The following is a 21,595-nucleotide window of genomic DNA, read 5'->3' as shown; positions in this document are numbered from 1 at the left end:
CAATAAATGAAAGAGGCAGCCTGGAAGTGAGGTGGGCTTGATCTGACTTTACCTTATAATGCACAATAACAGAAGCTGCAGAGTGTGCATTAAAACAGGGTAGGCAATTTCAGTACAGGATAGGAGCCCGTAAAACTGGTCATATGATGCTTTTTCTCCTTTAGGTTTTCTCTAGTAGTGGGCAGTCTTTAGTGATGCAAATAATGACATTGTTGTGTTTCTGCATCACTCTTATTAGAGTGCATGTTAGTGGGGTGAATCCTCAAGGGAGACTAATGTTGACAGACTGGACTCTAATCGAAGGTAGTTAGATGATGTCAGGTGTCCCTCAGTTCAGAAGATGAGCAGTGTTGAACCACTGGGATGACATTCTTGTGGGGCATCCAGGCAAATAGTGAATCAAGAGCTGCTCCTCCAATCAGCAACCCTTTAAATCCAACAGTTTCTTGTCCCCGCTACTCTAATCTTTGCTGTGTGGCCTGCCTTCCCAGGATGGAAACTAAGGCTAAACAGCCTAAATATTCGAAAAATGAGAACAAAGAAAAAAAACCCTAAGTGGATTTGGAGGGGCACCAATAAAGGATAACTCTACCACAAGTACATTAAATCTTTAAAATATTTAGCACTAGCACTATTTGAGCACTGATAATTTAAAATGCCTAGACGGAGAATCTTGTCTGAAGCCCGTAGACGGACATAAATATATATGTTTATTGACTGAATATGTACACTTTCTTCTGTAATGTTTTGTGGTACTAATTCTTTGATATCAACCACTTTTTCCTAGAAACTCCAGCTGACAAAGAAATTGTGAATGAACAAGTCTGTCTTCCAGCACCCACCAAGAAGAGACCCAAATCAAGCAAAGTCAAACATAAATGAATATTTACAACATTTAAAGCTGTTTATGCAACAATGCATGAAGAAAGTCTAACAAAAGGAACATGCATGGAGGAGAAGGAACAAAAATTATTTTATCACTATACTTGGTCTTACAGTCAACTAAGTAGTTATGGTTCTATTTAGCATTAAATGTAATACAAATTATCATTACAATGGTTTGTGAGCCACTAGATTTCCCCGAAACACAGGGAACTTTTACTGCAAATTTTACAAACTTTTATCCCTGCTGACTGATCCTACCAAAGTTCTTTTATATCCATCTCTGACAGACTCACCCAACCCTTTCTTCATCCCGTGGGCACTAAAGGGACTTTTTTAAATAAGGCAAATTATTGATGCAATTACCCTCCAAATGAAATATTTTTGTAATTAAGGCTAAATGTCCTGAATTGAACACTTGGTGTTAATCATATATACAAATAAACATATTATATTGACTTGTGCCTACATCCTTTAAAAAGCTGTGTTCCTGGGGTCAGTCTGATAAAACATACCACTTCTTCTGTATACTTAGATGTTATATACCTTTCAGCTGACGTAGGAGGGTAATATCTGTATATGAGCAGATGAGAGTAAATTTTATCACAACAGACCCCTTATGGGAGAAGGATTTAGAATGAGCCTCAGGTTTTTGTTTTTTGGTGTGCGACACCCAATATACCACTAATGTTTTGATGCAGGGCTCTAGCTTAACTAACTGCAAGCCCCAGCAGCTGCTAGCAGTACAGGTTCTACACAGTGGTACACACCAAAATGTTTTCTGTACAACAATTAGAAACTATTGGCCAAGGCAAAATGTTCTGTTCTTCCTGGGTCTACTACCTAACTGCTAGGATTAACAGTACTTAACCTTACAAGTTTAGTACTACCCTTCAGTTTACCCATACCTGGCCCTATGATATACCTTTATTATTATTAAACAGGATTTATATAGTGCCAACATATTACGCAGCGCTGTACATTAAATAGGGATTGCAAATGACAGAATAATACAGAGAGTGATACAGGAGGAGAGGACCCTGGCCCGAAAAGCTTACAATCTAGTAGGTGGGGGAGTTTCACACACAATAGGATGGGAGATATGTGGTGGTGGGAAGTAGAGGTTATTAAGCCAGGGTCGGGGTTGGCAGGGCGGGGATAGCGGAAGGTGGCAGGAGCAACATTATCCAAAGCGAGGGAAAAAGAGTGGTTTAACATGGTGGCAGCTTCATCTGGGGAGGTGATTTTGGAGAGGGAGGGGGTTAGGGACGCAAGGCATTTTGAGAAAAGGTTGTGGTCAAGGTTACGGATATCTCTCTGCCATTGACCAAGTCTGGGATGTGGCAAGGGAGGGCAAGGGTTTGATAGGTTGAAAGTGATAAGGCTATGATCAGAGAGGGGAAATGGTGAGGTTGCAGAGTTTTGGAGGGTGAGGTTGCAGAGTTTAGAAAATACCAGGTCTAAAGTGTGTCCGGCTATGTGTGTGGGGCCATTGATGTGCTGTGCGAGTCCAAATGAGGAGGTAATGGAGAGCAGTTTGGCTGAGGAGGGAAGGTTCGGCTCATCCATTGCAACATTAAAATCACCAAGGATGATGGTGGGACGGTAGACAACAGCAACAATGAGGGGAAAGGGGCTAAAGAGTCGAACAGAGTGGACTTCAAATGAAGTGAAAATGAGAGAGGGTGGGGTAGAAAGGACTCTGTATGTACAGTTAGGTGAGAGAAGGAGACCCACACCACCCCTTACTTTGTTGCCAGGTCTAGGGGTATGTGTAAAGTGCAGGCCTCCATAGGAGAGAGCAGCAGCAGAGTCAGAGGAGGAAAGCCAAGTTTCAGATGAGAGCCAGAAAGTTCAGAGACTTAGAAAGGAGAAGGTTGTGTATGGATGTTAATTTGTTGCCAACAGATCTGGCATTCCATAGACTGCCAGAGAGAGGGGGTAAGGATGTCACCAGAGAGTACCTAATCCCTTAACCTCAAATCCTTAAGTCCCTTTGATATCAATTTAACTATTAAAATTAAATTAGAAGTAATTATGAACAAAACAAAAAAAAACACTAATAGACCATGACTAGCATCTCACACTACAAACTAGGGTTCCATCTTCAAATCTCAGCCAGCACAATGTCTATTTTTTTTATGTTCTCTCTGGGTTTGCATTCGCTTCTACAGTGAAAATAGATCTTTGACGATCTTTGACTATGGTAGAGAAATTAGATTGTGAGCTCCTCTGAGGGACAGTTAGTGCATACAGTAAAGCTTTGCATTATATGTGAAATGGAAATACATAAAAAAAAAAAAAAAAAAAAATTTCATCAGGCTTTAAAAGTTACCGTATTTTTCGGACCATAAGACGCACTTTTTTCCCCCCAGAAGTGGGGGGAAAAAGTCCCTGCGTCTTATGGTCCAAATGTAGCCTCTGTGCCCGGGCCGTCTCTCTGGTATCCTCCCCAGCCGCTGTCCCGTCCCCCCTGTGTAGCCCCCCCTCCGGCTTTTCTCCTGTCCAGCGCGGCCAGAGTGACTGTGACTCCTGTCACTCTGGTATCTTGCGTCCTCCCACTCTCAGCATGATTGGCTGACAAAGTCATGCTGGGAGCAGGAAAGCACACACATACACAACACACGTACACAACACAAAGTAAACAAATGTTATATTGCAATCCGATTGTCATACATAGTATGACAATCGGATTACAACTGAAAGGAAATACTCACCCAGGTGTCCGCAGCTCTGCTTGCTGCTGGCATCTTGCAGAGAGATGTATAGCACAATGCAGAAATCCTGCATTATGCTATGTATCTCTCTACACATGCCAGCAGCTTCCAGCCTCCGTATCTGTCTCTGTCTGTGTGAGCACGCAGGGAAATCCCCCCCCCCCCTCACATCACTCGGAGGATGAGTCATCTTCCAGTGATGTGATTGGTGAAGTATGGGGGTGTGTCAGGGAGGGAAATTTAAAGGCAGATTACAATGTAATCTGCTTTTAAATGGTTTTTACAGTACAAAAACACCACACAACATAAAAATAAAAGTACCGTACATTTTGATTTTATTTTTAGATTACATTGTTGTCTATTATTTCATTATTGTTTTAAATTATTATTTATATTTATGTATTATATTATAATTTATGGTTTTAATATAATAAATACATATAAATAATGTTAATAATGGTTCTAAATGCTGCTGTTTACTTTACAGGGTTGATTACATGTGTTTATGACTGTGCTGTTGGTTTTTAATGCACATAAAATATTTTAGGACACTATTTGTTTCAGAATATTTTTTTCTTCATTTCCCTTCTCTAAAAACTGGTGCGTCTTATGGTCCAGTGCGTCTTATGGTCCGAAAAATACGGTAAATGAAACTGAAACTGCCGATATGGACCATTTTTAAACAAAGTAAGGCAGATATTATACAGTATATGTATCAAATTATAGGAAGCACAATATACTTTTCTTAACCCAATAGATATTAGCATTTTCATGTCAGTATCCAAACTTTATTAATATGCATTTTACTATACATCCACAAGGAGGTGCTGTGGTACATTTAATGTCAGAATGCACTGGTTGAATGTACAGGTTGACAATCGAAAATCCGGCAATCGATAATCCGGTTCTTTCAGTTTCCCGGAGTGAATTTTGGAATTGCATTTTTAATACATATACTGCATTACACTGTTTGTCCACTAATGTTTTGATGGCGCTGTTCTGCAGAAACAGCTGTTAGGTCTTGCTTGCTAAACTAAATACACTTCCCTGCTGCCTGCTCCCTGGAACTGTGCCCCGATGTCCGTGGAGGTTGCTGGATTTTTGATTGTCAACCTGTAACTGCAAAAAAAAAAAATCCTCAAGATGTCACTTTTTTTGTATTTGTGCTCCTATCAAACAGATGAGTGGCTGTGTGAACGCACATTGCACAGACATTGTCCACTGTTGCGACCATCAGAAATCTCATTTGAAGACATGTCATGCTGTCTTTCCTGGAATGTGTGCATTTTATGTGCAGTAAATCAGCAGCACTAAGATGCAACACAACATGCAGAAAAGTAAACAAATGTTATAAAAGTATTTTATAATAATTATTAATAATGACTAGTTGGCTATTTGGGGTATATTCCCTACTAGTGCAATTAGAGAAGTATTGCACATTTTTCTAACTGACGATCATCTATCCCTATGTAATTGGGGATCCCTCCCTACAGCAGTTCATAACACATACCGTATTTTATTAAACTAAGTGGCCTATTTATAAAGTAGTGAATCAGACATTCACTGAAACATTCCCTGTCAATTAAACAGAATTACCTGGATTATTCTGCACCAGGGAATATTTCAGTGAATGCCAGATTCACTGCTTTATAAAAAAAAAAAACCTAAATGTCATCCAGTTAGGTATTTTATTTTTAATGACCTAATTTTAGTAGTATTTCATGTTTAATCAGTGAGATGAAATGTTACTGCCTAAAAATGGTGCAATAGTGTTTATGAAACAGGGACTCCCATTGCTATCAGCTTAGAGCAATTCCTATTACTAGTATTCATTTTCTAAGTTCTGGACATACGATCACCCCAATGTTCCCATTTTTCATTCCCTTTTCAGTTTGAAAAGCTCCTTAAAAACAGAAGCCTCAGAATCCCTAGAAAACCAAAGAGTAAATTCTTGGTAGAGAAGCAAAGAATCATTTAAGTCATGAATTTCTGGTCCTTAAAATACCAGAAGCTAACTGAACCAGAAATTGGATTCTGCATGGTAAACCTAGAGAGAGATAACAGTCAACTTGCAAAAATGGTTTGCTAAAAAAACAACAGGAGCAGAGCCCAAACTATGTGAAGCTGAAGTGTTAAGGTCAGTTGCAGCCTAACCCATTTACAAATGTATTTAAAAAAATCTGTTCTAGACTTCATAAGCATAGCGTTTCCATACTTGAGTCCACAGACCAACATTGAAGAGTTCTCACTCCTCAAGGTAAAAAAATCACCAAAGTCAATCAAGGGTATAGTGAGACATCCTCAAGGGACTGACCAACCTAAGTCTATAAAGAAGGCAAAGGAGAATTGGTAAGGATAAAACTACCTACATCTAAGGGATCCTACAGACATTAGAGGATCCTATTGTCAAACCAAAATATTCCTATTCCTAGGGACAAATAAAATTCAGCATATAAATAAACCCTAATCTCGCACAGCACTCTTCACCTGCAACAAGAGGTCTGGAATGCACCCAGGAGTAGGATGAGCGGATACTCCAGATTCCCAAACTTAGATATTACTGAAGGTAATCAATAGGTTATCTTAACACACAGAAGAAGTGATCCAGAAAACCTAGAATGGTTTTCTTGAAAATATTTTATATAATTTGTTATATAATTTAAGTTGGCCAATGCTTAAAAATCCTGGACCAAATCCATTCCTGGTTCGCTGGATCACAAATGTTTACCCATAACAGTGTTTATCCAGTGTTGGAGAGATTTAATAAATCAGACCCATTATGTCCAGTATTTACGAAAAGAAATAACAGGTAAATATATTGCATATATAATATAATATCGGATATGGCACTTAGTTACCAGTCTGGTAAAACTGGATTTGCTATGTGGATATACTGGCCCAAATACAAACAGTCATTATGAAATAGTAACATACATAGCAAAAAAACCCAAACAAAAAACAAAGAAATAAACAGATGAAAAAAAAAATCAAATTTTCCACACCTTTACTTTTATTCCGATGGCATCGATGACAGCATCTGTACAACCAATTACAATCTATACAAAATATAATCTCTTAATAAACAATGTTAGCAAACAGTGAAATAATGAAGAGTTACTGGCCCTGATTTATTAAAGCTCTCCAAGGCAGGAGAGAATACACTTTCATCAGTGAAGCTGGGTGATCAAGCAAACCTGGAATGGATTTCTTCAATGTCATTTGCTATTTGCTAGCAAATGCTTTGAATCATGGACTAGATCCATCCCAGGTTTGTTGAATCACCCAGCTTCACTGGTGAAAGTGCATTCTCTCCAGCCTTGAAGAGCTTTAATAAATCAGGGCCACTGTCTCCATTGGCATACAGGGAACTTGTCCAATATTGCCATCTAGTGGCCATTCTTTGAATACTGTCACTTGCCTATTTTCAGGCAAAGTTAAAGTGTATGTGTAAAAATTCCCCCTACTACTTTATACTCGATTCTTCTTCCTCTGTTGCAGCTGCCACTAAAATGCTTGTTTCAAAGCTCACAGGGAGCAGTTGAAAGGTGGATTTTACACAGACACTGTCACTTTTTCCTAAATGGGTAGGGTGATGATATCTCTTAAAAGTGACCCATGCCATTTCTCATTATCCTATCTAGAACTACCTTTGAATGAAGGCTGTTGTAAGGTCTCTATCGCTTCCCTCTCCTATGACACAGCTCTACAGCAATCCCTATATAGCAGCTGTGAAAACTTCAAGACTATAAATCATTTTCCCCTTCAACCAATAGAAAAAAAATTCCAGCCAATTTGGAATAGACAGATAAAGAAATAAAAATTAAGTGTATCCTTATGAAACATGGTTCTAAGGATTTCTAGAAAAATGCTTTGAAAATAAAAACACTAAATAGCTTACAACAGCCTGAAAAGGTATTGTTAGATTATTTTATTATTAACAAGTGGAAAGACAAGGTTTACTTTAACCGTTGATAGGCATATGCATATTGGGCTGCCAATATCAAACAGTGATGATGCTTTAAGCCTGTAACATTATATATACCTGTTCCAAAGAAAATTGACAAGAAAGCTCTGGGTGGGTAGGAGGATATGGCACTCTGGCACTGGTAACAGAAAACAAATTATTTTCACAAAGATTGGTATGATCAAACTTTATGCATTAAATTATTAACACAAACACTGTTAAAGACTAAAGAAGGCTGTAGTGCAAATTTGAACAGAAAAATTACCTTCATATACAGAAACAAAGTTCAGATTTTCTAAATATGCACAATCATAATGAAACACACATAAAAACGAGAATGACAAAAAAATATATGAAGGAAAAACAAGTGATAGCTTAATACTGTGCATCCTACCCAGATATTATCAGTTATACTTCACAGAGTCAAGACAACCAAGGCACCAAATTACTAGGAGAGGCAGCCAAGCGAGCTGCTGGGCCAAGAGCCACTGTTGTTGAGCGCTTAGGGATCTGGAACTTCTGAAATCCTATAAACAGGCTGCTCTCCGTTTTTGCTTGATCATCACTGGGGGATTCTTGAAATACCACTAAGGTTTTGTTTTCTGGTGAGAGCTTTTCTTCCTCAGAGATCAAAGATTTGCCATTACCTGTAAAAACAAAAAAGATGTTCCACAAATTGAAACAAAAAACACTCCCACAAATTCCCTTCTGGAGCTTTATTTACCTAAGACAACCAGTGATCTATATTTACTCCCATTGGCGCTGGTGATGGACTTCATCATAAGCAATTCATACACATAAATATATCTCATACATTTCACAAATGTGGAGTAGTGTGCAATATTACAGCTACAATGCCCACTGAGATAAGAAGGTCTTTAATAAAAATAAAACAAAATGTACCATGTCATAGTGTAACATAACAGTTGGGCACATGCTGGTTCTTTAAGGCTAAAATCATAGAATGATTAATCAGCTTCACATAAAAGCCATTAAGCAATAACCAAACATATTAAAGACTGACCTAATTGCCCAGATTTAAAGCTGATTTTTTGGTTAAGTCTTTACTCCATCCTTCATTAATTTTAGAAAGAGGCAGTTGGAGAGATCTCACAGGCAAACCCATGAAGAACAGGATGTTCCAGCTTTCACACAGGACCTCACTTAATAGTGGTTTCCAAGGAATTGGGAAATGATTATGATGCAATGGTACCATACACTGAGGTGTCTACATTTCGGCTTTCCCAGAACTCCTGATGTTTGAAAGAGATAAAATGCTGGAATAGAGATGATGTCACATCTATTCTGGTCCTGTCTGGCTATAACAGAGTCCTGGGAGAAGGAACAACAGATACTTTAGCGATTAACTGATTTCACTATCCCTAAGGCTTTCTTCCTGTTGCACCTGGGAAAGATCCTCTTAAAGCGGAACTAAACCCGCATTACTCACCTGCCCCATTTCTTCATCTTCTTCTATTCCTGTAGAGGATCTTCACCATCTTGATTGGCTGGGCTGGGATGACGTAACTCCTGTGAATGCGCACCTCAGCTTTTTGCCAGATACCCAGAGCAATCGAGTAGGTAAGAGGGGCATTGCCTGTGTTTCTAGAATAATGACCTGCCTACTCATCATCAAATATATTGGTAAGAATTTTAAATAATACTGTTTGCTATTAAAATAGATTGATTTATAGATACATTTTTTGAAATTTGTGTATATGTAATTTCTTAAATCTCAGTTAAGTTCCCGATGAAGTGGACTTTGTCTTTAAAACGTCGAACAATATTTGAGACATTTTCATGGGAATATTTGTCATGGTTTTATTGTTTTAATTATATGTAAATTATTGTATTGTATAATAAAATTATTGTTTTATCCTAAACTGTTGGATGGATATATAATGCCTTTTATGCAATAGAGTCCTGGTCCTCAAACAACAGGACCAAAGACAACCAAAAGTCAAGGAGTGGAGACAGGAGTCCCAAGGAGCTCACACCCTCTACCTAAAATGCAGTGCCTGGACCACTGTAAGGAAACCACACTGCCCTAGAATCAACCTGAACAGGTTGAGAGAACCAGTTCACGGTTTACAACTGGAAAAATCTTAGTCACTACCGTGTTTCCCCGATGATAAGGCAGGGCCATCAAATAAGACAACCCCCCTTTTTAGGAAAAAATGAAAAATAAGCCCCCCCCCCCCCCCCGCAAATAAGCCACCCACCGATTACCGTATTTTTTGCCATATAAGTTGCACTTTTTCTTCCCCAAAACTGGGGGGGGAAAAGTTAGTGCGTCCTATACGACAAATGTGTTAAAAAAAATAATTAAAATATTATACTCACCCGATACCCGATCCTGCGTGTGTCTCTGGCTGCAGCGTGTCTCTCTTCTCTCCTCTGCCAGCATCGTGTTTTCTCCTGTCTGTAAAGCAAAGCGAAAGAAGCCGGCACAGCGCCACCTGCTGTTCCCTGTCCTAACTGCCGTACAATAGAAAAAAAGCACAGCGTGATCAGAAGGGGAATTTGAATGACAGAGTGATCAGAAGGGGAGTTTGAATGACACAAGATGATCAGAAAGGGAATTTGAAAGGCACAGAGTGATCAGAAAGGGAATTTGAATTGCACATGAGTGATCAGAAGGGGACAATGATTGGCACAGATTGATCAGAAGTGGACATGAATGGCTGTAGTCTTCTTCATGGGTAAATAAGGCATCCCCCTGAAAATAAGCCCTAGAGCATATTTTGGCCTTCAAAAAAAAATAAGACAGTGTCTTATCATCGGGGAAACAGGGTAGGACTGGAACTCTCTTGAGAGCCCAACTCTCTTGAAACTGCAAAAGATGAATGATGAATGTCAATGCTGTAGTTAATGCCAAATGTCAAAAAGTTTTGTAAAGCCTTTAAGCGGTAGATCCAGCTACGTTGAAACCGTAGCTTGGAGAGGAAATACCTTTGCTATCAAGGGCCTTAGGATACCCATAACCCCCCTCAGGACCAACAGGCTAATAGCTCACGTGATTGGTCTCCAAATTGTAGAAGGGGAATACTTCAAAGACTCCAAGAATTGGTCCTGGTCAGTATCGTCACAAGACTACGTAGATTCTCCTTGGATGCAGACTAGAATTTATCTTCTACTTATTTCCTATGTGATAAATTATCTAAGTCTTCCAGCAGGCAAATATAGATCAACTTTAGGTATTCACCTTTTAGTACCACACAGTCTATCTCTGAAGGGTTCCCTGTTGCATGAGGAGATCCCTTTTAAAAGACTTTAAACATACTGCTATAGTTTGACAAAAGCACGGCAACAGCCAAAACCAGGTGAAGGCCGGAGACCAGGAAAACTTTTAAAGTCGACCCAAAAAAATACTTCTGGGTAATTATCAGGTGATGTAAAACTCAAAGCATATTTTGAGACTCCCAAAGAGGGTTTGTAAAGGCGTACAGTTGAATTTGCTAAAACCAATAGATCCATAGGACACCTGGGCCACACAAAACCGGAACAAATCCAAAAAAAAAATACATGACACACAGAAGGTCAGTCTCGGCACAGGAAAACCACTTACAGGTGCCCACGGTTCCAATACAGGCCAGGAGAAATACCTAGTACTTCCAGAATAGTTTTCCCTATCCTGGGAGTATCTGAGGATGAACCAGCTGCAGAGTCAGACATAGCCAAGTGCTCCTGGTGTACAGATTCAGTGTCAACAACTGATCTCCTCAAAGCTGAAGTACTCCTTTTACCAGGCTGAGATATAGGATCCCCCTGTGACTACTCGTTGTAGTTACCCTAGGCTAGGGATATGTGGTAAGGCCTAGGGTACTCATGAAACTTTAAACAGCTTTTAAAAGATGAGGGTCTGGTGGACAAGGTCAGAGTTTTTGGGAAATAAGAATCAAATCATTGGTTCAAGATCAATGTGGCTCAGCAATGATCTAGATAAGCAATGCGATGTTTCCTCTATGTTGATAATTGGCAAACAGAGGAGGATATCAGTGTTCAGTTCCTCAGTGTTAACCTCCGTCATTCAGATTTTAGTCTACTACTAAAATTCAGAATTTAGGTCTACTTTACAGGTGTCTAGAAAGCAGCAAATTAGAGGCCAACTCATGTAGATTCAAACTCAGTCTAGCAGGATCCACCATAAGTGTTACCCGAGCGGAGCGCACACAAGACTTAAAGTTTCCTACACAAAAAAATGATCACTCAGGATCTACTTATATGAAGTTTTAATCAATCTCACACATTCCTGCAAAATTCTGGGATTATAAGTGCTCATAGCTGCCTTAGGTGCTGTTTACCTTAGTAAAGGTTAAACAAGAACACAGGAATTAAAAGAGAAAAGAAAGGAGCTTAACGAATAACAAGTCTTTAGGGGACAGCCCTGAAGACAGAATTTTTATTGGAGTTTAGTGCCCAAGTCACACTTAACCTGTTCTCAACACTATGCAATTTGATAGCACAACGATACACACGATAGCACTTTTAGATTTACGTTATACTGTAAAGTCAGGAATTGCGAAATGTGTAAAGGTTTGTCCTTGTATTTCAAAGTTTTGATCAACAGTGAATTGAAGAACGCATGATTACACTGCATAGTGGTTAGACATTAATGTATTAAAGCCAAAAAAAATTAAGAACATGGAAAAATTACCCTAATTAGAGACCCACACGCTAGTTTAAATGTACATAGTCATCTAAGTATTTGGAGATAATCACCAATCAGGTCAGATAACATAAATCCATTACCATTAGTTGATTGAGGGATTTCTAAGTTATCACTTTGGCCAGATTTGGCAGGTGGTGAGTTGCAAACTGAAGCTTTCTCTAGTGAAAGCCTAGATTTAATTAGAGAGAAGTAAAATTCCTCCAGAGGGTTGGGCATGGAATCCATATCACTGCTTTTTGTACAACTGTCAACTGGCTGCAAAAAAAGATGAGAAAAAAATTAACGCAATGGTTGATTAACATTATAATGGAATTGAACTATATTCGGGCTATAAAATTCAAAGATTCCAAACTACAGTAAAAGAAAGAATACCAACAAGCCAACGGAATCCACTGTTAAAATTGACATGCATAAGTTCTCAACAGTATAGGATAATTAGAACAGGTATTTATCTACAATATGATAGTAGGCATCTAAAAAGATATGGTTAGTACCTCAAATTATAAATGAATAGCTTGTATTTTACATGTAGTATTTGCAGTAGTAGTTTATTAATGAGGCCCTTTAATTTAATCCGCTAATTTTGTGATAACCACACATTTTCTTCTCTGAATGGCTAAGCTTACTCACACAGTCTAAAGACGATCTAAAGACAGAACCATGGATGCCACCCAGACTCAACCTCAAACATGTCTGTCTTTGCACATCTCCACTTCATTGAGTAGAGGGAATATCAGTATACAAAAGACAGACAGCATTGTGCAGTCTATTAAATTCACTGTTCGATAATGGCTGAATCAACAAATAGACTGTTTTATTTTAAATTCCTATGTACAATCTTCTTTTGAAAATTGTAATTATTCATGGTTTGATGTTTTTAATGTTTCACATACCCTCAAAGAAGAGATTGCCAGTTTCTTCCTTTCTGACATCTATTACCTGGAAAGAATGGGGTTTTTCCCCCTTTTGAGAACTCAAGGAGCAGTAAAAATCCTCATACAAGTTCTAACAAATCTTTTTCGTACAGCACAGCACAGCTGGGTCAGTGACCTTTCTTTGCTCTGGTGCACATAGATTTTATATCTTTTGTCTTCTCTCTATGACTTCTAATACGGTTTTATTGTTCAGTTAATGTGACAAAGCAGCTAAAATAGTATTTTAGAATATTAAAGCTACGAAGCAGCAGAGCACTTTCTCATATGTAGCAGTGCCTACAGCTTACACAAGACCATCAGAAGATTATTAGGTATTCTGTCTGCCCCCAGCTCCTGATCAACGGATTGCAGTAATGGTGTCTGTGAAATTCCTAGTGCAAGTGTTACATTATTTAAAATAAACTTTTCCAAATTGTATGAAGGATCGATCAGGTCACCAAGGTCTGGGTTTACTATATTTTTTTTTAGTTAGACAGTAACAGCTTTTATATCTGCCTGTATTTCAGCTTTCATGTGAAAATGTACTACATTTTTGATTAATTTAATTTCCAACACAACCTTTATTTTTGCAAGTAAAGCTTACCTCTTGGCTAATGTTTTGACTTGGTAGATCATCTGTTTTTTCAATGGAAGGCTTTACTGCATCAATAACTGACAATGTACCTCCTGATAATGACCAACTCTCATCCCATACATCTTCACCAGAGGGTATAGCCTCTAAAAAGGGTATTTCAACTTCTGTCTCTTCTTCTACCTGAATAAAAAAAAAATCCTAACTTGTATAAGTACAACCTATCTTCTGCTGTAAGAAAGCTTTAGCTAACCTCTTGGCAATTGTTTCTGTAGACAGCTTGTGTTATTCTAATCTAATTTTGATCAGATAATATAACACAAGGCAGAGGTCAATAAGCTAAAATAGGTGGATGTCTAGATGGGACAACTATATTACCTAAAGAACTACTGTCCACCCTGTGCATGGATCTGTATGGGGTAAATAATCTACACCAACAGAGATGAGTGCTCAATGAGCTCCTAAACCAAGATGTAAGATGATTTAAAGAGCAATATCATGGAACCAAATTCATTATTAACAACCATACTTAAGACACTGGGATGTAAGGATGTTAGGAAAAAGGTTTCTGAAGTAACATGAAGGGTTAATGTTTTAGGAATGATTTCCAAAAGAAAAATATTCTCTGATAAATTCCACTGATATGAAGGTGAAAACATAGCAGCTAAGAATCATGATCAACGAAGAATAAGGGAAAATGGTATACACCAAAAGAGATACAAGCTTAGTTAAACAATCTATGTTTAAACTATATCTGTCCTCAATGAAAATGTAAGGTGTTAACAACCCATACATGTCATCTGGTTGTGCTGGGACAGAATGCTATTCAACAAATCATAAAATGAGGTATTTTACTTACAGGAACTGCAGTGTTTTAACAAAAAAAAAACATAACAAAATATAAACAAAAAACCTATTACTAAATAAGGACAGAAAGGGCAACCACTGTGAAGCACTATTAGGCTGGAAGCAAAGCATGCATATTCGGTGTGCATATAATTTAGTGCCCATGTAAATACAAGCCGAATAGCATGGAGAAATCTCATTAAATCCTGGATTTTAATTGTTTAATTTGATGCACAAAAGGGAGTCATAGAAGACAGTACCAACCTAGGGTAACACAGAAGTAGTAGTCAGGTTTTATTAAGAACGATCAGCTTCATGGAGAACAGCTAAAATATGATCCAACTGTAAAATGAAAGGATGAAAATCTTACTTTTCTTTCCTCTGTAACAAAAAGCGCATCTGGGTCTGCTCCTACAGAAATTGAAGCAGTGCAACAAAAGTGCAGAACCGCCCCCTAATTAGAATGAATGGGAGTGCAAAGACTCCCTTGGATACCTACGTCACGCATACCAGGAGGCTCCTGGGCGCGCCTTCTGCGCATTCCCGAGCATCTCAGGCATGCGCAGAAGGAGCCCTTTTGTCAAGAAAAAAAAATTGCCGACCTCACAGATGCGTAGGGAGATCGGCAACTTTTTTTCCAGCAACATCACACGATTTCGCACCTGGGTCGGGTGACGTAAGAACAGGAACTCGGAAGAAGAGGACAAGATGGCGCCACCCAGAGCGCCAGCCCGAAGACTGATGCTGGGACAAAGCGGGACACAAAGGAAGAGACCTCCGGATGGATATGACTTGCCCTGCAAGATTGAAAGTAAGTGTATTTTTGTTTATATGGGGGACTTTTGAGTTTAGTTCCTCTTAAAGCTAAGACATGACATACCTTATACCCCATTGGTCTCCGGTGTAATTCAAAAAGTGATACAAAAACTCTAAATTCAATCCTGGCATATTTGGAGATTAGGCAAATTATGTAAACATAGAATTTTGTTTTGCTTTTCATAGAACAAGTGGTATTTTTTCAAAACATATGCCTCGGTTATACATGGTAGAAAAAGGCAATTGTAGCTGTAAAAGAGCACTTGAAACAACACAGATGAGAACTGTATGTAATATTCCCTCCACCCCATCAGTATTTAATCCACTTAGTTTGGATCCAAGCAAGCTGTATTGACAGGATCTATAAAAAAAAGCAAGTAGAGTTTTGGCAGCTTGTTTTGAAAAACAATATTAGTGCAAGTAAATAACTATTACAAATAGTGCCTAAGCGGGCCATCATCTGTACAGGGCATTTTGATGTTTAGGCATGAATTACCCGTGCTCCAATAACTATGCTAACTGCCAAGGCCCTAAGCGTGAATGGCTTCCGTTATGAAGAATATTAAGCCTCTGAAATAGGGTGAGGAACACCTATAAGCCAACTTATGGGAGAAACTATGATGGGCAAGACTTGTACACTGACTGGAATTTTGGAGATGCCGTGGAATCCCCTGAATGCTTCATTAAACATAGACTGCTGACTGATGTGCCAAGGCAAACACAGAGTTCTATATGTAAAGCAGGGTATCTGATATTCCATCAAACATGGAAAACACAGAATTGTTAGCTCAGAATTTAATCATTTAGCTCTGTAGTGATTTGCTGTGTGGGACAAACCCTGCATCCTCCCCTGCTCTGTCTTTTTACAGTGACCTTCAGTGGGAGTTTTTGCTGTTTTTTTGTAGCTATTTATCTGAACAGAAAAGTGCTTTTAGATGTTTTAGGTTTGGTTGGAAAATTTAAAGACGGAGTTGTGAGATCAATTTCATGCCAGCACTGACAACCACACACAATCTGAAGATAAAAAATTGTGCTATAACATACTAAAAAGTATTAGGTTTACATATGCCTTATAATCCTTGCCGCAGCACTTCAGGTCATACACATAACTGTATGTGCAGCCTGCCTGAATTAGATTACAATAATAGAGTACAGTAACCCCCCTAGCGGTAATCCCCAGTGTGACTCAGGGTGGCTTTTACATGCAAAAAGCGGTAATCCCGAGTCACACTCTGGGTAACTTTACAAGGCCCCCTTACCTTTGCCCTGCGCTTCAGCGGGGCAAAGGTAAAGGTACAGAACGCTAGGGGGGTTAATTATTGCACACGGCTTTCCACAGCCAGCTATATCAACAGAAGCTGTAAAGCATTAAGCAGTCTTCCCCTGCAAGTGCATAGAGTTCAACTTTCCCCCAGTAAATCCCAATAGGATTCATTGAACAAACTATAAATACTGACATACAGACAAGGTACAGACTGAAGAACAAGCACCTGTATTATAGCAGCTTCTTCATTTACAAATGGTACTGTGTTATTTTCACTTGGATCTGTGGGATCACATGACTCTTCCTCTGGTTGTTCTGAATGCTGGCTCAGGTAGTTAACAAACGTGTCATAGTTCTGTAAATCCTTAATGAAGAAAACAAGCATGGGTTTCAGTTCACAGAAATAAACATATGTTAAGAAATACTGACAAGCTGTTTGATGAATTGCATGAACAACTAGACACATTACAACTGGAGACTGCAGTTCCATTCACACAGCTCTTCTAATTATTATGTACTCATTCAATACTTTTGTCATTGCATGTATTCTACTAGGATGAGTTTGTCCGAAGACATTTTTCGCATTCTAAAAAAATTGAAGTCCAGGTTTCTACTAGCTTCAATTTATTCCTTCTAGGGTGAGAAAAACAAAGTGTGGTTAAAGTGTTGTTTAAATCCCTGTACTAACTGAATGTTGGGCTGTTTCTTTAGTAAGAATTTCTTCCACGCTCCCAAAAGCATTAGCTTTTAGCTGTCTATTTTACTTGCCTTGTAGAATTCAGGACCTTCGATCAGGTGGGCAAGGCCTTGGTTTACCAATACCTGATGCAGATACACATCGTCATCTGTGGCGGTATCACAAAGAAGCAAGCAAAGGCGACCTAACACATAGTGCATCACAATGGCAACTAAAGGACCACTCATGCAATACTGCTTAAAAATCTTCATTGCTTCATTCGACCACTGATCCTGTAAACACATTTAAACAACTGTTACGAAAAAGATGATGCAACCTTGTTTTTTCAAGCAATATTATTGGTTTTATTACCTGTGCTGGTTTGACAAAACATAGTGAAGAAGGCACTGCCTGGGCAGGTAGCTTCATATAGATAGCCCTGGATGCAGGAAAAAAATATGCACTTGAGTATTTAAAGTAGTAAAAAAAGTATCATAATAAAAAAGACATGTTTACTATAATCTCCCCACCCAAGCCACCTCCCAAAAAAGGTGCTAACATTTCTATGGTGCAAAAATGTAAGATGGAAAAAAAATGCCAGTGGCAACATCTGTACACTTTATTCCCACATGCATAAAAAGGGATTGTGCCACTGCAGTACTGATACCTCATCTATCCATGTCAATGGGATATTAGTGTGCATATTGCCTGGCATTGGTTCTTTACATGCCAGGATGTTCATAATACTGTTGGAGAGATTAGGTTAGCACATGGTGGTGTTGAGAAAGATTCTGAAGTTCTTGTTATGTTTCAGTTGTTTATTACTATGTTGCTTCCTTAATTAAATAATGACACAGAGGCAGCCAGTCCTCTGATTATATATTGTCAATCACTCCCTTTCGGAGGATATTTAAGATAAACACATAATTACCATATACTGCCTGCATATTTTCCCTTTGTTTACCACGCAAAAGTTGTTGCCCGGCAAATCATACAGATATCTGTTTTGAAGAAGTAATTGAGTATCTACGTAGGAGAGGGGTAGCCATGTTTAAAGGGCTGGTTGGTGCTGGGGACTGGGATAGAATTGAAAGGCAAAAGAGGAAATATGCCAGGAACTGGATAAAACCGATACAAAGTATATGTATGCAGGTAATTATGTTTCAAAGAAGAAATTACAAATACGACTTTTTTTTTTTTTTTTTACATTACTACTTCATCTAGGCATAAAAAGATATTTGTTTAAAGCACTACAGGTGTAAAAGCAAAACAAATTGTTTCAGCACAAAATGTTCAGTTTGTCATAAATGGCACAATTATGAAATCTTACTTGAGGAATCGTAGCCACTTTCTCTTCACAATGGCCAAATTACCAAAATCAGGATAGTAGACTTTAACATCTTCAGAACTGATAATATGATGGACAATCACCCGGTACCACCAGACATCTCCGGCCACACAAACAGCATAGATCTCACCAACAGAGACAGAATCGTCAGGTACCACATAACGATCAGATACATTTGAATAGCAGTGTCTGGAAGATAAAAGTATGCCGACTTATAGTTTTCAAAATGTATTAGAATTTAAATGACTGTAGTTCAGCTGTAGTTGTATTTTGCCCAGGAAGTATAACTGCTGCAGGGAAATCCTCTGAAAGTGTAGAATAAACCATGCATGGAGAATCTCTCTTACTTTTAGGTCATAGGATGATATATGATCAATTAAGAAAAAGTGACAAGTCAAAAGTAAAATAGGAACCCAATGGCCTAGGTTTCCAATCTTCTTTTGACAAAAACCGATTTCTGTGCCCTGATAAACCCCTAGATTCTTGGCGAGTTCTGTTCCCATGACCCAATATGACACCAAACCTCACTCCCTCCATTCAATGAATACTACTAGAGTCTTTATCGCCATTTAAACTGTCCAACTGCCAAAAAGTGGAGATCTGAAAAAGTAGGGGTGAAGTCTGTCTTCTTGTAAAGTGCTAAGAATCCAGAGAAAATTAGTGAAGTTTAATACAGTCAGTGCAGGCACATCAATGTACTGATATATTAGCCAATCGGTTGGCTCTTCTAGACTAATTTTAAATGTTTGTGCAGAATCAGTTTCACAATCGATGTACAACTGAAGTTCTGTAAAATTATAGAACAGTAAGGTGAATTCCAATGTGCTTTTATACCTCATTTCTATCATCATGTCCTCCAACTTCTCAGATGTGTCTTTGCTGTAGCAACGGATATAGAACTCACTTGGAGAAGCCATGTTCTCTACAATGGCCCCAAATATAGAGCCCTGGTTCATGCATGGTAGACAGTGAAGTTTCTGCTTTCTCACAGCATCAAGTGGTATCTCCTGTTCCTGATCAGAAAGATTCAAGTCCCAAGGAATGCACTGAGAGAGAATACGAACATATCAAAATACACATTCAATAAACTGTGATATTACTGGTGACTTTATTTCCAGGAGTCTTCCAAGAGATCAAGAATCACATCACTAACAAGATTTTAAAATCACATTCTGCTGATGAACGGGCCAGTTGAGTAACCAGTAACTCTCTTCTTCCAGGAAAGCACATTGAAGGATAACAGAAAACAGATTAGGAAAAGAAAGCTCAAAGGAGGAGTTACAGGTATGAACATGTTCTTCATGGGACATGAGAATGTATTTGCCATGAAAAGAAAACGTTTAGTAAGTTCTGAAGGCTAGCTGAAATATATATATACATACACACATGAACGCACATATACACACACAACCTAGTCATTACCCACAACCTGAGGGTTGTAATCATTGCGGTATGGAAGGCAGATATACCCAAGTAAAAAATGAATTGGCAACAATGAATGAAACTCACTTTAGAAATAAATACAAGTAAATGTGGGCTGAAAGTGAACCTAAACTCAGAATTGTTACTTTACATAAAAGGGTAGGCAACCCTTTTATTTAAAGTAAAAATTTGGTTTGTTTGTGATTTTTGGAGTGCAACACCCTTTTAAAAAAAAAAAGCACCACCCTCTTATAATACTCGATCGCCTAGGTGATAAAGAATGAATGCGAGCGCAGAGCCTCCCGGTATACCTACCACACTCATCCGAGGAGGCTCATGGCTGCTCCTTCTGTGCATGCCTGAGAATCTTAGTTTTGGGTTTACTTCTGCTTTAAACATTTTAGGAAAAGCCTCACCCCGGTCTCCAAGTAGATGCAGTGCCTACATTGCAAGCACTACTAGAGCCTGAAAATTCATGGAAGCTACACCCAAGAATGCAGTGAACCTTCCCAAAGTTATACTCCCTAGGTGCGTTGGGTTGAAATATATTCAATCAAAAACAGACTCATCAAATCCTTCACTGAGAATGAACCCTTACAAAGCTCTGAGGCAGAAAAGGTGGCACAAATTAAATTAGGACTCATGGAGCTAGCTGTCCAAAAGAGACTAGGAGAATGAAAGCTGTTCTTAGAAAAGAAAGGTACCTGAAGAAAGAAAGGTACCTGATCAAAAAATTTGACATTTTGCAATCAACACATATTTCCTTTTTAGGGACTCAGACTAAAGAATCTTTGTGTCACAACCAAAGACCCTAGGTCCAATAGAAAGTAGCAATGCACAGTAGCAATGACCTAAACAGCCAGGTAACAAAGAGACAAGGCCCAACTTACTACAAGTATACTTGTACTACACTGGTTCCTGGCACTATTGGAGATCCTGCACAAACCATAGAACACCAGGGATGAAGAGCTCAAAAACTCGCTGGGTATGCATGAAGGAGGAAACACTAGCCAGCCACAACTATTCGAGTATGGGATTCAGAGTGAATTGCGAACAACAAAAGTGTCATCACACCAGCAGATGCTAATCAACATAACTATACTTTACACAACAGCATATAAAAGGCTATGTCTATAGATTTAGAAACCATGAGAGGAAGAACAGAGAATAGTAAAAGAAATAAATCATTTCCAAAATTAAACCATAATCAACATTGCATTCCAATCATAGGCAGAAAACTGTATAAATAGACCCCTTTGTGTTTAACCCCCCAACCGCTAAGCCCGTACTTTCTCGCCATAAAATTTTTTGCTATATTGGATAACCCCGTACTTTTTCGCCAACACTAAAATCCCCACTTACCTGGTCCCGCTGTGCTAATCCAGCGTCGGTTCCGTGTTCCAGCGTCGGGTCCATGTTCCAGCGTCGTCCTCCAGCGTCGGGTGTCCCTCTCCTTAAAAAAAAAAGCCGGCCGGCTTAGAG

At 38.7% G+C, this 21,595-nt stretch overlaps 2 protein-coding genes across 3 annotated transcripts in view; one reads left to right on the top strand and one right to left on the bottom strand.

The window, feature by feature from the left end:
- The window catches only part of AXDND1 (axonemal dynein light chain domain containing 1), a 28,250-nt gene extending 26,899 nt beyond the window's left edge, over positions 1-1,351 (top strand). The window contains exon 24 of the mRNA XM_072419825.1: positions 788-1,351. Within this exon, the coding sequence (XP_072275926.1) occupies positions 788-882 (95 nt within the window). The 3' untranslated portion in view covers positions 883-1,351. The remainder of the gene's footprint in view (positions 1-787) is intronic.
- Positions 1,352-6,945: 5,594 nt separating this feature from the next.
- TDRD5 (tudor domain containing 5) overlaps positions 6,946-21,595 on the bottom strand; it is a 29,860-nt gene continuing 15,210 nt past the window's right edge. Inside the window, exons 8-15 of one of the 2 annotated variants that reach the window (XM_072419823.1) lie at positions 19,526-19,737; positions 18,674-18,880; positions 17,716-17,782; positions 17,436-17,636; positions 16,894-17,031; positions 13,754-13,924; positions 12,316-12,490; positions 6,946-8,210 (exon numbers count right to left, since the gene is read on the bottom strand). In XM_072419823.1, the coding sequence (XP_072275924.1) occupies positions 7,987-8,210; positions 12,316-12,490; positions 13,754-13,924; positions 16,894-17,031; positions 17,436-17,636; positions 17,716-17,782; positions 18,674-18,880; positions 19,526-19,737 (1,395 nt within the window). In that variant the 3' untranslated portion in view covers positions 6,946-7,986. The remainder of the gene's footprint in view (positions 8,211-12,315; positions 12,491-13,753; positions 13,925-16,893; positions 17,032-17,435; positions 17,637-17,715; positions 17,783-18,673; positions 18,881-19,525; positions 19,738-21,595) is intronic. The other variant, XM_072419824.1, reaches the window with a different exon arrangement.

The sequence above is a fragment of the Pyxicephalus adspersus genome, chromosome 8 (assembly GCF_032062135.1).
Source record: "Pyxicephalus adspersus chromosome 8, UCB_Pads_2.0, whole genome shotgun sequence".
NCBI classification, from domain to species: Eukaryota; Metazoa; Chordata; class Amphibia; order Anura; family Pyxicephalidae; genus Pyxicephalus; species Pyxicephalus adspersus.
The sequence above is the reverse complement of the archived record's forward strand: the minus strand, read 5'-3'. Positions and strand labels throughout refer to the sequence as shown.